Source organism: Heptranchias perlo, chromosome 13 (assembly GCF_035084215.1).
Source record: "Heptranchias perlo isolate sHepPer1 chromosome 13, sHepPer1.hap1, whole genome shotgun sequence".
In the NCBI taxonomy this organism is placed as follows: domain Eukaryota; kingdom Metazoa; phylum Chordata; class Chondrichthyes; order Hexanchiformes; family Hexanchidae; genus Heptranchias; species Heptranchias perlo.
Window position 1 is genome coordinate 4,933,292 of NC_090337.1, and position 15,359 is coordinate 4,948,650.

Consider the following 15,359-nt stretch of genomic DNA (forward strand, 5'->3'; position numbering starts at 1 on the left):
CCCATATGTGACTCCAGTCCCCACACCAAAAAAAGACTGGCATTTCTATCGCCCCTTTCACATCCTCAGGATACCCCAAAGCTTTACAGCCAATGAAGTATTTTTGAAGTGTCGTCACTGTTGTAATGTAGGAAATGCAGCAGCCAATTCGTGCACAGCAAGATCCCACAAACAGCAATATGATAATGACCGGTTAAACTGTTTTTTTAGTGATGTTGGTTGAGGGATAAATAATGGGCCAGGACACCGGGGAGAACTCCCCCCTGCTCTTCTTCGAAATAGTGGCCGTGGGATCTTTTACATCCACCTGAGAGGGCAGACGGGGCCTCGGTTTAACGTCTCATCTGAAAGATGGCAAAAGAACCAGTGGGAAGATGATGAGAATTTTTTTTTTACGCAGCGAGTTGTTCTGATCTGGAACTCGCTGCCTGAAAGGGCGGTGGAAGCAGATTCAATAATAACTTTCAAAAGGGAATTGGATAAATACTTGTAAAGGAAAAAAAATTTGCAGGGCTCTGGGGAAAGAGCAGGGGGAGTGGGACTGATTGGACAGCTCTTTCAAAGAGCCGGCACAGGCATGGTGGGCCGAATGGCCTCCTTCTGTGCTGTACGATTCTATGGAAAGCAGATAATTTCTTTGCCCCTGAAGTTAGATGAATGCCTCCGAGCAACCCCACCCCCACCCCCTCCACTCCCCCTCCCCATCCCTTCCGATCCATCCCACCCTCCACTCCCCCTCTCCGCCAATCCTCCCCTCCCCCTCCACTCTCCCCTCTCCCTCCCATCCTCCCCTCCCCCTCCCATCCTCACCCCCTCCCATCCCCCTCCCCATCCCCTCTGATCCATCCCACCCTCCACTCCCCCTCTCCTCCAACCCTCCCCTCTCCCTCCCATCCTCCCCTCCCCCTCCCATCCTCCCCTCCCCCTCCCATCCTCTCCCCTTCCTCTCCCACCCTCCCCACCCACCTCCCCCCTCCCACCCTTCCCTCACCCTTCCCACCCCACCCCCCCTCCCCACCCTCCTCCCACCTCCCCTCCCCCGCCTCTTGCAGGATGGGAGTAACTTGCTGCTCACTCACCGATAATGACCGTGTCGTCATCTGCGATCAGCATCTTGCTGTGGACATAGATCAGTTCCGTGACGAGCCTCCCCTCCATCTCCACATGAGTCCGCAGCCCACACACCGAGAAATAGTTGATCCACCGGTCTTCCACTGCCAGGACAGAGGGAGAGGGGGGTGAGTGGAGCCATTTAATGCACTGCTCAATGGGGAGGGTCATAAACGCTGTGTCTAATTCAAGCCCCTGGTATCAGGGGCCAGGGTTACATGCAGAGTAGTAAAAAGCAAGTTACCACTCCCTTCCCCACCAGCGCACCGTGGCTGCAGGGTGTTCTATCTACAGGATGCACTGCAGCAACTCAGGTTCATGGGAACACCACCACCTGCATGTTCCCCTCCGAGTCACACACCATCCCGAATTGGAAATATATCGCCGATCCTCCATCGTCGCTGGGTCAGAATCCTGGAACTGCCTTCCTAACAGCACTGTGGGAGAACCTTCACCACACGGACTGCAGCGGTTCAAGAAGGCAGCTCACCACCACCTTCTCAAGGGGCAACTAGGGATGGGCAATAAAAGCCGGCCTCGCCAGCGACGCCCACATCTCAAGAACTAATTAAAAAAAATTGTTAATTAAAATGAGAATCAGCCACTCTTGACCTGTGACCTGTGAACTGGTGACCTGCGCTTGATAGTGCAAGAACATGGAGGTCAGGCTACACCAGGACCGGGCTCTGCTGTGATGCCTCTCATAGTCTAACAGCCTGATGACAATCCCCATCCATGCTTACACATACGGAATGACGACTGTTCGAGAGACCAGGTCCTGCAAGTCTGTACCCCATCAAAGAGCCACTGCCTCTAGGAGCAGAGGGAGTAAACTTAGGGAGGAGGCGGAAAATGAAGCCTATTTTGAGGAGGCCCGAACACTGCTTGGCAATTTAATGCAGGAAATGGTGTAGTAAATACCTCAAACCTCTCCCCCATTTACAGGAAACATCACGCCGCCCCCTCCCCCATTCATAGAATCATAGAAAGTTTACAGCACGGAAGGAGGCCATCCGGCCCACCGAGTCCGCGCCGGCTCTGTGCAAGAGCAATCCAGCGAGTCCTACTCCCCCGCCCTATCCCCGTGGCCCTGCAAATTTTTCACTTTCAAGTACTTATCCAGTTCCCTTTTGAAGGCCATGATTGAATCTGCCTCCACCATCCCCTCGGGCAGTGCATTCCAGATCCTAACCACTCGCTGTGTAAAACAATTTTTCCTCATGTCATCTTTGGTTCTTTTGCCAATCACCTTAAATCTATGCCATCTGGTTCTTGACCCTTCCACCAATTGCAACAGTTTCTCTCTATCTACTCTGTCTAGACCCTTCATGATTTTGAACACCTCGATCAAATCTCCTCTCAACCGTCTCTGTTCCAAGGAGAACAACCCCAGCTTCTCCAGTCTATCCACGTAACTAAAGTCCCTCATCCCTGGAACCATTCTGGTAAATCTCTTCTGCACCCTCTCTAAGGCCTTCACATCTTTCCTAAAGTGTGGTGCCCAGAACTGGACACAATACTCCAGTTGTGTCCGAACCAGTGTTTTATAAAGGTTCATCATGACTTCCGTACTTTTGTACTCTATGCCTCTATTTATAAAGCCCAGGATCCCTAATGCTTTTTTAACTGCTTTCTCAACCCGCCCTGCCACCTTCAACGATTTGTGCACATATACCCCCAGAGTTGTGCCCTCTAGTTTATATTGCCTCTCCTCGTTCTTCCTACCGAAATGTGTCACTTTGCATTTTTCTGCTTTAAATTTCATCTGCCACATGTCCGCCCATTCCACCAGCCTGTCCATATCCTTTTGAAGTCTATCACTATCCTCCTCACTGTTTACTACACTTCCAAGTTTCGTGTCATCTGCAAATTTTGAAATTGTGCCCTGTACACCCAAGTCCAAGTCATTAATATATATCAAGAAAAGCAGTGGTCCCAGCACCGACCCCCTGTACACCACTGTACACCTCCCTCCAGTCTGAAAAACAAACGTTCACCACTACTCTGTTTCCTGTCCCTTAGCCAACTCTGTGTCCATGTTGCTACTGCCCCCTTTATTCCATGGGCCGCAATCTTGATAAACCTACCATGCAGCACTTTATCAAACACCTTTTGAAACTCCATATTCACCATATCAACTGCATTGCCCTCATCTACCCTCTCTGTTACTTCATCAAAAAACTCAATCACGTTAGTTAAACATGATTTGCCTTTAACAAATCCATGCTGGCTTTCCCTAATTAATCCACACTCATCCAAGTGACTGTTAATTCTGTCCTGGATTATTGTTTCTAAAAGTTTCCCCACCACTGAGGTTAAACTGATTGGCCTGTAGTTGCTGGGTTTATCCTTACACCCTTTTTGAACAAGGGTGTGACATTTGCAATTCTCCAGTCCTCTGGCACCACCCCCGTACCTAAGGAGGATTGAAAGATCATGGCCAGTACCTCCGCAATTTCCACCCTTACTTCCCTCAGCAACCTAGGATGCATCCCATCCGGACCGGGTGACTTATCTACTTTAAGTACAGCCAGCCTTTCCAGTACCTCCTCTTTATCAATTTTTAGCCCATCCAGTATCTCAACTATATCTTCCTTTACTGAGACTCTGGCAGCATCTTCTTCCTTGGTAAAGACAGATAAAAAGTACTGATTTAGTACCTCAGCCATCCCCTCTGCCTCCATGAGTAGATCTCCTTTATGGTCCCTAATCGGTCCCACCCCTCCTCTTACTACCCGTTTACTGTTTACAGCCTGTAGAAGACTTTTGGATTCCCTTTTATGTTTGCCGCCAGTCTATTCTCATACTCTCTCTTTGCCCCTCTTATTTCCTTCTTCACTTCCCCTCTGAACTTTCCATATTCTGCCTGGTTCTCACTTGTATTATCAACCTGACATCTGTCATACGCCCCTTTTTTCTGCTTCATCTTACTCACTATCTCTTTTGTCATCCAGGGAGCTCTGCCTTTAGTTGCCCTACCTTTCTCCCTCGTGGGAATGTGCCTAGACTGTACCCGAACCATCTCCTCTTTAAAGGCCTCCTACTATTCAATTACAGTTTTGCCTGCCAATCTTTGATTCCAATTTACCCGGGCCAGATGTGTTTTCATCCCACTGAAATTGGCCCTCCTCCAATTGAGTATTTTTACTTTAGAGTGGTCCGTGTCCTTTTCCAGAGCTATTCTAAACCTTATGATACTATGATCACTGTTCCCTAAATGATCCCCCACTGACACTTGCTCCACTTGGCCCACCTCATTCCCTTGAACCAAGTCGAGCAATGCTTCCTTCCTCGTTGGGCCAGAAACGTAATGGTCAAGAAAGTTAACCTGAACACATTTCAAAAATTCCTCCCCCTCTTTTCCCCTTATATTATTACTATCCCAGTCTATATTAGGATAGTTGAAGTCCCCCATTATCACTACTCTATGACTTTTGCACCTTTCTGTAATTTCCCTGCAAATTTGCTCCTCTATATCCTTCCCACTAGTTGTTGGCCTATAGAATACACCCAGTAGTGTAATGGCACCTCTATTGTTTCTTAACCCTAACCAAATAGATTCTGCCCTTGACCCCTCCAGGACATCCTCTCTCTTCAGCACTGCAATATTCTCCTTAATCAACACTGCCACACCCCCCTCCTCCTTTCTTTCCTTCCCTATCTTTCCGGAGAATATTTAGTACCCAATCCTGCCCTTTTTTGAGCCAGGTCTCCATTATCGCCACAATATCACATTCGTACCACTCCCCCCCCAGCAACAGTGAGGGGACCGGTCACTCTCGGCTGGGGACAAGGCCCATCCCAACCCAATGAACCAGCCTAACAAGGCGCGTTGAAAAACAAGGCTTACTTTCTTTCTTCAGCTGCTCGATGATTGAGTTTTCTCCTCTCGCGATTGTTCTGTGGGATATAAAAGGTGAAATTAGATTTCGGAAGGACAATCTTTACAGAGCCTTTCCGGGCCAGGCCAGGGAAGGAATTGAGAGAAGGAACTAAACTCCTCGATTATTTACTGGGGGTTGCCAACCCTCCAGGATTGTCCTGGATTCTCCAGGAATTAGAAGTTAATTTCCAGGACACTGCTGGGAGCAAGAACTCAGGAGAGAAATCATCGAGGGCCTTAAAGAAAATTGTGTGATTTTTTTTTTCATTTTCTTTGAACGCTTTCGTTTATTTGTTATAAAATTAGCAGAAATCGGGGAAAAAAAGCTGTTTGACTGACAATTAAGAATCGTCCAATCGGGGTAATGAAGTGTCTGCTCACTTTCTGATTGGCCGTGGAAAGGCAGGGCATCGGAAGGATGGACATATCGGGCGACCAATGGCAGGGTTGTGGGGGCGGGGCGTTGCAGGCGGGAGGTCATGTGATGAAACCTCCAGGAATAAGTCCAGCCAGAGTTGGCAACTCTATCCCCCCACTCTTGGGGCTTGTAGGTCGGAAAATTGGGGGTGCAGTGTTGCACCTCAGTCTCTAACCTGCCCTTTCTGTGATCAGAGCTTGTTTGCTGGGTGGGAGAGGGATGATGGAGGCCCCCTCCCCATCAAACGGACTGCGTGAGTTTATAGAAAGAAAGGAACTTGCATTTATATAGCGCCTTTCACAACCTCAGGACGTCCCAAAGTGCTTTACAGCCAATGAAGCACTTTTTGAAGTGCAGTCATTGTTGTAATGTAGGAAACGCAGCAGCCAATTTGCACACAGCAAGATCCCACAAACAGCAATGAGATAAATGATCAGATAAACTGTTTTTCAGTAATGTTGGTTGATGGATAAATATTGGCCCAGGACGCCGGGGAGAACTCCCCTGCTCTTCTTTGAAATAGTGGCCATGGGATCTTTTACGTCCACCTGAGAGGGCCAGGCGGGGCCTCGGTTTATCGTCTCATCTGAAAGACAGCACCTCCGACAGTGCGGCGCTCCCAGCTTTGCCGGACCGGAAGCCAATGTAGGTCAGCGAGCACAGAGTGGGTGATGGGTGAACGGGACTTGGTGCAAGTTGGGATACGGGGCAGCCGAGTTTCAGATGAGCTGAAGTCGACCGAGGGTGGAAGGTGGGAGGACTGAGAGGCGGGTCGTCTACCTGTAGTTGAAGTGCATGATGGCCTGGATAGCAGTTCCACCGCCTGTTGAGATGTCTCCTTCGAAGCCTGGCATCAGGGGTGTCACCACATAGACCCGAAATTTCTGCTTGTCCCTGTACGGATAAAATAAATCATGTTTGAGTGAGTGCAGACCGTTCAACCAACTGCATTAAGCCGAGACCTGGGGGCTTCACGTACACAAAACTTTGAAGGGGGCAGGACAAGGGGTGATTTGATTGAGGTTTCTCAGGATTTTGAACAGAATTGATAGGGTAGATAGAGAGAAACCTTTTCCGCTGGTGGGAGAGTCTAGGATAAGGGGACATAACCTTAAAATCAGAGCCAGGCCATTCAGGAGAGAAGTTAGGAAACACTTCTTTACGCAGAGGGTGGTAGAAGTGTGGAACTCTCTCCCGTTAGGAAGGGTTTTTATGGAGTAAATAAGGAGAAACTGGCAGCAGGGTCGGTAACCAGAGGACACAGATTTAAGTAATTTGCAAAAGAACAAGAGGGGAGATAAGGAGATTTTTTTTTTTTTTACGCAGCGAGTTGTGATGATCTGGAACTCACCGCCTGACAGGGCGGTGGAAGCAGATTCAAAAGTAACTTTCAAAAGGGAATCGGATAAATACTCGAAGGGGAAAAATTTACAGGACTATGGGGGAAAGAGCAGAGGGAGAGTGGGACTAATTGGATAGCTCCTTCAAAGAGCCGGCACAGGCACGATGGGCCGAATGGCCTCCTCCTGTGCTGTATGATTCTATGCCTACATAAACGCAAAGGTTTCATCATAAAAATAGATGCTGGAGCAATCCTTCGACTGGGGATAATGGGGCTTTTATTGAGTCTCAAAACCATCAAAGGCCGGCTGTGCTCTCCTTCCACCTGCAGGGGGCTCACCTGAGCCTTTTGGGACCACCTGGGTCCTAGTGCACATCGTGTTACAGTGTCGGGGAGGCGGACTGAGTTGGCTGACCTCAGTCCAGGAAGAAGTCAGAGGTTGATCACTGTCTATCGCAAAGGAAGATAAAAAAAAACAACACGCTCTCCTCCCCCCGCCCCCACCAAATAAAGAGTAATTCAAGACTTCGATAGAAATGAAATAGAGGTCCCAGATAATATGAAAGGACTTTACACAAATCCCCAGGGTCAGGTGTTATTTATCCCAGAGTGTCGCGAGCGGCAAGTGAGGAGACTTGTGAGGCACTGACAATCATAATGAGGGAGTTATTGGACACTGGGGAGGTACCAGTGGATTAGAAACAGGCTGATGCTTGGAGAGGGTGCCGAGGAGATATACCAGAGTGGTACCAGGGATGAGGGACTTCAGTTATGTGGAGAGCCTGGAGAAGCTGGGATTGCTCTCCTTAGACCAGAGAAAGTTAGGTGGAGATTTAATAGAGGGGTTCAAAATTTGCTTTGATAGAGTAGACAGGGAGAAACTGTTTCCACTGACAGGAGGGTTGGTAACCAGAGGACACAGATTTAAGAAAGAACCAGAGAGGAGATGAGGAGAATTTTTTTAACGCAGTGAGTTGTGATGATCTGGAATGCGCTGCCTGAAAGGGCGGTGGAAGCAGATTCAATAATAACTTTTAAAAGGGAATCGGATAAATACTTGAATTGGAAAAATTTGCAGGGCTGTGGGGGAAAGAGCAGGGGGGAGTGGGACGAATTGGATAATTCTTTCAAAGAGTCGGCACAGGCATGATGGGCTGAATGGCCTCCTTCTGTGCTGTAGGAGTCTATGATTCTAAGATGTGATGCTGATATTGAAAAAGTGGACAGAACAGACAGAGGTGCTGACAGACCCATTTGTAAGCTCAAGGAACAGCATCTCCTATTTTGATTAGGCACTTAATAGACTTTCGGCTTCAACAACTTCAGGTCATAACCACTGCTCCTATTTTCTCGCACAGCAGGTGCCGGTAATGGTTCTGCTGTAACCGTTCACACCTCCTCTGGACCCATCTTTCATTTCTTAAACTTCTCATGGTTCTGATGAAAGGTCATTGATCAGAAACGTTAACTCTGTTTCTCTCTCCACAAACGCTGCCTGACCTGCTGAGTCTTTCCAGCATTTTCTGTTCTTATCCTACTAATTTTACTTCCATTGCATGTAATATAATGGAGTCAATAACCAGGTGTAAATTTGAGGATTATCTGTTCAACAATAACCTGGTAACCAGCAGTCAATGTGGCTTTATGATGTGGAGATGCCGGTGATGGACTGGGGTTGACAATTGTAAACAATTTTACAACACCAAGTTATAGTCCAGCAATTTTATTTTAAATTCACAAGCTTTCGGAGACTTCCTCCTTCCTCAGGTAAATGTTTCAGGAGCTCCTTGAAGCCTACGCATTTATACATATAGAACAATACATGGTGTTTACAGACTGCCCCTGCAACTGCCCGTTGCCAAGGCAATCACCGTGTTCAGACAGAGAGGTGTCACCTGCAGAACCCCCGAATACACATTCAACAAAAAAACAAACAGGGAAAAAAAACAGAGAAAAAAAACAGAGAGAGGCAGAAACATCCGGAAGGCAGAGAGAGCCAGCAAATGACCCATTATATTAAAAACAGATAACATTTGTTCGCTGGTGGGGTAACGTGTAGCGTGACATGAACCCAAGATCCCGGTTGAGGCCGTCCTCATGGTTGCGGAACTTGGCTATCAATTTCTGCTCGACGATTTTGCGTTGTCGTGTGTCTCGAAGGCCGCCTTGGAGTACGCTTACCCGAAGGTCGGTGGATGAATGTCCATGACTGCTGAAGTGTTCCCCGACTGGGAGGGAACCCTCCTGTTTGGCGATTGTTGCGCGGTGTCCGTTCATCCGTTGTCGCAGCGTCTGCATGGTCTCGCCAATGTACCATGCTCTGGGGCATCCTTTCCTGCAACGTATGAGGTAGACAACGTTGGCCGAGTCACAGGAGTATGAACCATGCACCTGGTGGGTGGTGTCCTCTCGTGTGATGGTGGTATCTGTGTCGATGATCTGGCATGTCTTGCAGAGGTTACCGCGGCAGGGTTGTGTGGTGTCGTGGACGCTGTTCTCTTGAAAGCTAGGTAATTTGCTGAGAACGATGGTCTATTTGAGGTTGGGTGGCTGTTTAAAGGCGAGTAGTGGAGGTGTGGGGATGGCCATAGCGAGGTGTTCGTCGTCATTGATGACATGTTGAAGGCTGCGGAGAACATGGCGTAGTTTCTCCGCTCCGGGGAAGTACTGGACGACAAAGGGTACTCTGTTGGTTGCGTCCCGTGTTAGTCTCCTGAGGAGGTCTATGCGATTTTTTGCTGTGGCCCGTCGGAACTGTCGATCGATGAGTCGAGCGTCATATCCCGTTCTTACTAGGGCGTCTTTCAGCGTCTGTAGGTGTCCATCGCGTTCCTCCTCGTCTGAGCAGACCCTGTGTATTCGCAGGGCCTGTCCATAGGGGATGGCCTCTTTGACGTGGTTAGGGTGGAAGCTGGAAAAGTGGAGCATCGTGAGGTTGTCCGTGGGCTTGCGGTAGAGTGAGGTGCTGAGGTGCCCGTCTTTGATGGAGATTCGTGTGTCCAAGAAAGAAACTGATTCTGAGGAGTAGTCCATGGTGAGCTTGATGGTGGGATGGAACTTGTTGATGTTATCGTGTAGTCTCTTTAGTGATTCCTTGCCGTGGGTCCATAGAAAGAAAATGTCGTCGATGTATCTGGTGTATAGTGTTGGTTGGAGGTCTTGTGCAGTGAAGAAGTCCTGCTCGAACTTGTGCATGAAAATGTTGGCGTATTGGGGTGCGAATTTGGTCCCCATGGCTGTTCCGTGTGTTTGGGTAAAGAACTGGTTATCGAAGGTGAAGACATTGTGATCCAGGATGAAGCGGATGAGTTGTAGGATGGCTTCCGGAGATTGGCTGTTGTTGGTGTTGAGTATTGATGCTGTCGCAGCAATGCCGTCATCGTGGGGGATACTGGTGTATAGTGCCGAGACGTCCATCGTGGTGAGAAGTGTTCCTGGTTCAACTGGTCCGTGGGTACTGAGTTTTTGTAGGAAGTCTGTAGTGTCGCGACAGAAGCTGGGGGTTCCCTGTACGATGGGTTTCAGGATGCCCTCGATGTATCCAGAGAGGTTCTCACACAGGGTTCCGTTGCCTGATGCGAATACACAGGGTCTGCTCAGACGAGGAGGAACGCGATGGACACCTACAGACGCTGAAAGACGCCCTAGTAAGAACGGGATATGACGCTCGACTCATCGATCGACAGTTCCGACGGGCCACAGCAAAAAATCGCATAGACCTCCTCAGGAGACTAACACGGGACGCAACCAACAGAGTACCCTTTGTCGTCCAGTACTTCCCCGGAGCGGAGAAACTACGCCATGTTCTCCGCAGCCTTCAACATGTCATCAATGAGGACAAACACCTCGCTATGGCCATCCCCACACCTCCACTACTCGCCTTTAAACAGCCACCCAACCTCAAACAGACCATCGTTCGCAGCAAATTACCTAGCTTTCAAGAGAACAGCGTCCACGACGCCACACAACCCTGTCGCGGTAACCTCTGCAAGACATGCCAGATCATCGACACAGATACCACCATCACACGAGAGGACACCACCCACCAGGTGCATGGTTCATACTCCTGTGACTCGGCCAACGTTGTCTACCTCATACGTTGCAGGAAAGGATGCCCCAGAGCATGGTACATTGGCGAGACCATGCAGACGCTGCGACAACGGATGAACGGACACCGCGCAACAATCGCCAAACAGGAGGGTTCCCTCCCAGTCGGGGAACACTTCAGCAGTCATGGACATTCATCCACCGACCTTCGGGTAAGCGTACTCCAAGGCGGCCTTCGAGACACACGACAACGCAAAATCGTCGAGCAGAAATTGATAGCCAAGTTCCGCACCCATGAGGACGGCCTCAACCGGGATCTTGGGTTCATGTCACGCTACACGTTACCCCACCAGCGAACAAATGTTATCTGTTTTTAATATAATGGGTCATTTGCTGGCTCTCTCTGCCTTCCGGATGTTTCTGCCTCTCTCTGTTTTTTTTCTCTGTTTTTTTTCCCTGTTTGTTTTTTTGTTGAATGTGTATTCGGGGGTTCTGCAGGTGACACCTCTCTGTCTGAACACGGTGATTGCCTTGGCAACGGGCAGTTGCAGGGGCAGTCTGTAAACACCATGTATTGTTCTATATGTATAAATGCGTAGGCTTCGAGGAGCTCCTGAAACATTTACCTGAGGAAGGAGGAAGTCTCCGAAAGCTTGTGAATTTAAAATAAAATTGCTGGACTATAACTTGGTGTTGTAAAATTGTTTACAAATGTGGCTTTAGACAGGGACAACCCAGTCTAATCAAATTTGCAGAATGGGCGTGTAATTGGCAAATCAGTATAGATAAGTGTGAGGTGGTGCATTTTGGTCGGAAGAATAAGGAGGCCACACACTCCTGGATAATAAGAGTCTAAATGGGGTAGAGGAGCAGAGGGATCTGGGGGTACAGATACACAAATCACTGAAAGTAGTGACACAGGTTAATAAGGCATAAAAAAGGCAAACAAACACTGGGGTTCATTTCTCGAGGAATAGAACTTGTACAGAACCTTGGTTAGACCACACTTGGAGCACTGTGAACAATTCTGGTCTCCATATTATAAAAAGGATATCGAGGCACTGGACAAGGTGCAAAAAAGATTTACAAGGATGGTACCAGAACTGAGAGGATATAACTGTCAGAAAAAGCTGAACAGGCTGGGGCTCTTTTCTCTAGAAATGAAAAGGCTGAGGGGTGACCTGATAGACGGCTTTAAAATTATGAAAGGGTTTGATAGGGTAGACGTAGAGAAGATGTTTCCACTTGTGGGGGAGACCAGAACTTGGGGGCCATAAATATGCGATAGTCACCGATAAATCCAATAGGGAATTCAGGAGAAACTTCTTTACCCAGAGAGTGGTGAGAATGTGGAACTCGCTCCCACAAGGAGTAGTTGAGGTGAATATTATAGATACATTTAAGGGGAAACTGGATAAACACATGAGGGAGAAAGGAATAGAAGGAGATGCTGATAGGGTGAGATGAAGTAGGGAGGGAGGAGGCTCGTGTGGAGCATAAACACCGGCAGAGACCAGTTGGGCCGTGCTGTAGGTTCTACGTAATTCTGTGTAATTCTACATATGACTAGATTTAATAATTGTGTCCAGTTGTAATTGTAATTCTAAGTAACCACTTTGAGCAAGCGACAGCTCAAGTTAACTGTAGTAATCCCGTCAGTGTTGTGTGATAATTTTATCAAAGGCAAATGATAAAGTTTCACATGAAAGGTCACTAATTAAAGCTGTGGGGATACGGGGCAAAACATGGGTTAAAAAAAATAACGGGCCCTGGTTAGAGGGGTAATGTCAGGGTGTGTGGGAGGGGATAATGTCAGGGTGTGTGGGGGGGTAATGTCAGGGTGTGTGGGGGGGTAATGTCAGGATGTGTGGGAGGGGGTAATGTCAGGGTGTGTGGGGGGGTAATGTCAGGGTGTGTGGGAGGGGGTAATGTCAGGGTGTGCGGGAGGGGATAATGTCAGGATGTGTGGGGGGGTAATGTCAGGGTGTGTGGGGGGGTAATGTCAGGGTGTGTGGGGGGGTAATGTCAGGGTGTGCGGGAGGGGGTAATGTCAGGGTGTGTGGGAGGGGGTAATGTCAGGGTGTGTGGGAGGGGGTAATGTCAGGGTGTGCGGGAGGGGATAATGTCAGGGTGTGTGGGGGGGTAATGTCAGGGTGTGTGGGGGGGGGTAATGTCAGGGTGTGTGGGAGGGGATAATGTCAGGGTGTGTGGGGGGGTAATGTCAGGGTGTGTGGGGGGGGGTAATGTCAGGGTGTGTGTGTGGGTAATGTCAGGGTGTGTGGGAGGGGGTAATGTCTGGGTGTGTGGATGGGGGGTAATGTCAGGGTGTGTGTGGGGTAATGTCAGGGTGTGTGGGAGGGGGTAATGCCAGGGTGTGTGGGGGGGTAATGTGAGGGTGTGTGTGGGGGGGTAATGTCTGGGTGTGTGGGAGGGGGTAATGTCTGGGTGTGTGGGGGGGTAATGTGAGGGTGTGTGTGTGGGGTAATGTCAGGGTGTGTGTGTGGGGGGGGGGGTAATGTCAGGGTATGTGTGGGGAGGTAATGTCAGGGTGTGTGGGGGGTAATGTCAGGGTGTGTGTGGGGGGGTAATGTCTGGGTGTGTGGGAGGGGGTAATGTCTGGGTGTGTGGGAGGGGGTAATGTCAGGGTGTGTGGGAGGGGGTAATGTCAGGGTGTGTGTGGGAGGGGGTAATGTCTGGGTGTGTGGGGGGGTAATGTCAGGGTGTGTGGGAGGGGGTAATGTCAGGGTGTGTGGGGGGGGGTGGTAATGTCAGGGTGTGTGTGGAGGGGGTAATGTCAGGGTGTGTGGGTGGGGTAGTGTCAGGGTGTGTGGGTGGGGTAATGTCAGGGTGTGTGTGGGGGGGATAATGTCAGGGTGTGTGGGTGGGGTAGTGTCAGGGTGTGTGGGTGGGGGATGCCCCAGGGTTTGATGCTGGGGCTGCTCATCACTCACTGTTTCCTTATTTACATCAATGACTGGGATTCAGAAGCTCAATGAAGATCCTGCATTTGTATAGCGCCTTTCACGACCTTAGGACGTCCCAAAGCGTTTCACAGCCAATGAAGTGCTTTTTGAAGAGTAGTTGCTGTTTTAATGTAGGGAAACGCGACAGCCTATATTGTGCACAGCAAGATCCCACACAGAACAATGAAATAAGCAACCAGGTATGATGGGCGAGGGATAAATATTGGTCAGGATCCCAGGTGAACTCTCCCTGCTCTTCTATCGAAATAGTGGCCATGGGATCGTTTACGTCCACCATCGGCACACTCTGACGATGCAGCACTCCCTCAGTACCGCACTGGGAGTGTCTGCCTGGATTTTATACTCAAGTCTCTGGAGCGGGTCTCTGAACGCATGACCTTCTGACTCAGAGGCGAGAGTGCTGCCCACTGAGCGAAAGCAGAGGAGACCGCCCAGCACCTACAGCATGAGCGGAACAGAATATGTGAGTGGGTCAAAACGCCGGCCGATGGAACTTAATGCCGGCAAGTGAGAAGTTCAGCGCATGGGAAGGAAAAAAAGGGCAACGTTCGTAATTCATGAATGGTGTTGAACCAGCCAAGGATGAAGTTAAGAGAGAGCCAGGAGTCTGGGTGGACGCAACATGTCCAGCTAATGCACGGCAGCAACCGACGAACCAACAGGACGTGAAGCTCCTTGGGACGTTTCACCACGTTAAAGGCGCTATATAAATGCAAGTTGTTGTTGAACTCCTCTCGAATCAGAGGAGGTTGTCCAAGGACTGCACACCATAAAGCTCACCCCTAGGTGGCAGGTGTGCACTGGCCGAGCGACTCTCACCCGCGCACTGACCCTGTCGCTCAAACAGCAGACAGCGGCCAGCCGGTGGCAGACGTCTGGTGACATCTTTTATGGTGTCTATCGTCCAGCCGGTGACATTAAGAAAAAGAACTTGCATTTACAACAACAGCTCCCATTTATACAACACCTTAAACATAGGAAAAGGCGCTTCACGGGAGCGTAAATCAGACAGAATTTGGCACCGAGCCACAGATGGAGATATTAGGACAGGTGACCAAAAGCCTGGCCAAAGAGGTAGGTTTTAAGGAGCTTCTTAAAGGAGAAGAGAGAGGGGGAGGGGTTTAGGGAGGGAATTCCAGAGCTTAGGGCCCCAGGCAGCTGAAGGCACGGCCGCCAATGGTGGAGCGATTAAAATCGGGGATGCGCAAGAGGCCAGGATTGGAGGAACTCAGAGACCTCGGAGGGTTGTAGGGGCTGGAGGAGGTTACAGAGATAGGGAGGGGGATGAGGCCATGGAGGGATTTGAACACAAGGATGAGAATTTTAAAATTGAGGCCTTTCTGGACCAGGAGCCAATGAAGGTCAGCGAGCACCGGGGGGTGATGCTCGTCACATCTCTGAGAAACATCACCAGGAGCTTCATACACAAGGAGTTTGATCACATATCACTGATGTTACACAGACAAATGCAGCGACCGTTTTGAACACAGAAACGTCGCACATAAACAAACCATGAGCTAAATGCTCATTCGGTGTATTTTTTGGAGGTGTTGGTCGAGGGAGGAATGGTGAAGG

At 49.4% G+C, this 15,359-nt stretch overlaps 1 protein-coding gene across 3 annotated transcripts in view; it reads right to left on the minus strand.

Moving 5' to 3' along the window:
- LOC137331231 (phospholipase D1-like) overlaps positions 1-15,359 on the minus strand; it is a 154,750-nt gene that overhangs the window by 22,167 nt on the left and 117,224 nt on the right. For all 3 annotated transcript variants that reach the window (XM_067994874.1, XM_067994875.1, XM_067994873.1), the window contains 3 exons: positions 6,192-6,305; positions 4,961-5,010; positions 1,080-1,214 (listed from right to left, as the gene is read on the minus strand). In XM_067994874.1, coding sequence (XP_067850975.1) covers positions 1,080-1,214; positions 4,961-5,010; positions 6,192-6,305 — 299 coding nt within the window. The remainder of the gene's footprint in view (positions 1-1,079; positions 1,215-4,960; positions 5,011-6,191; positions 6,306-15,359) is intronic.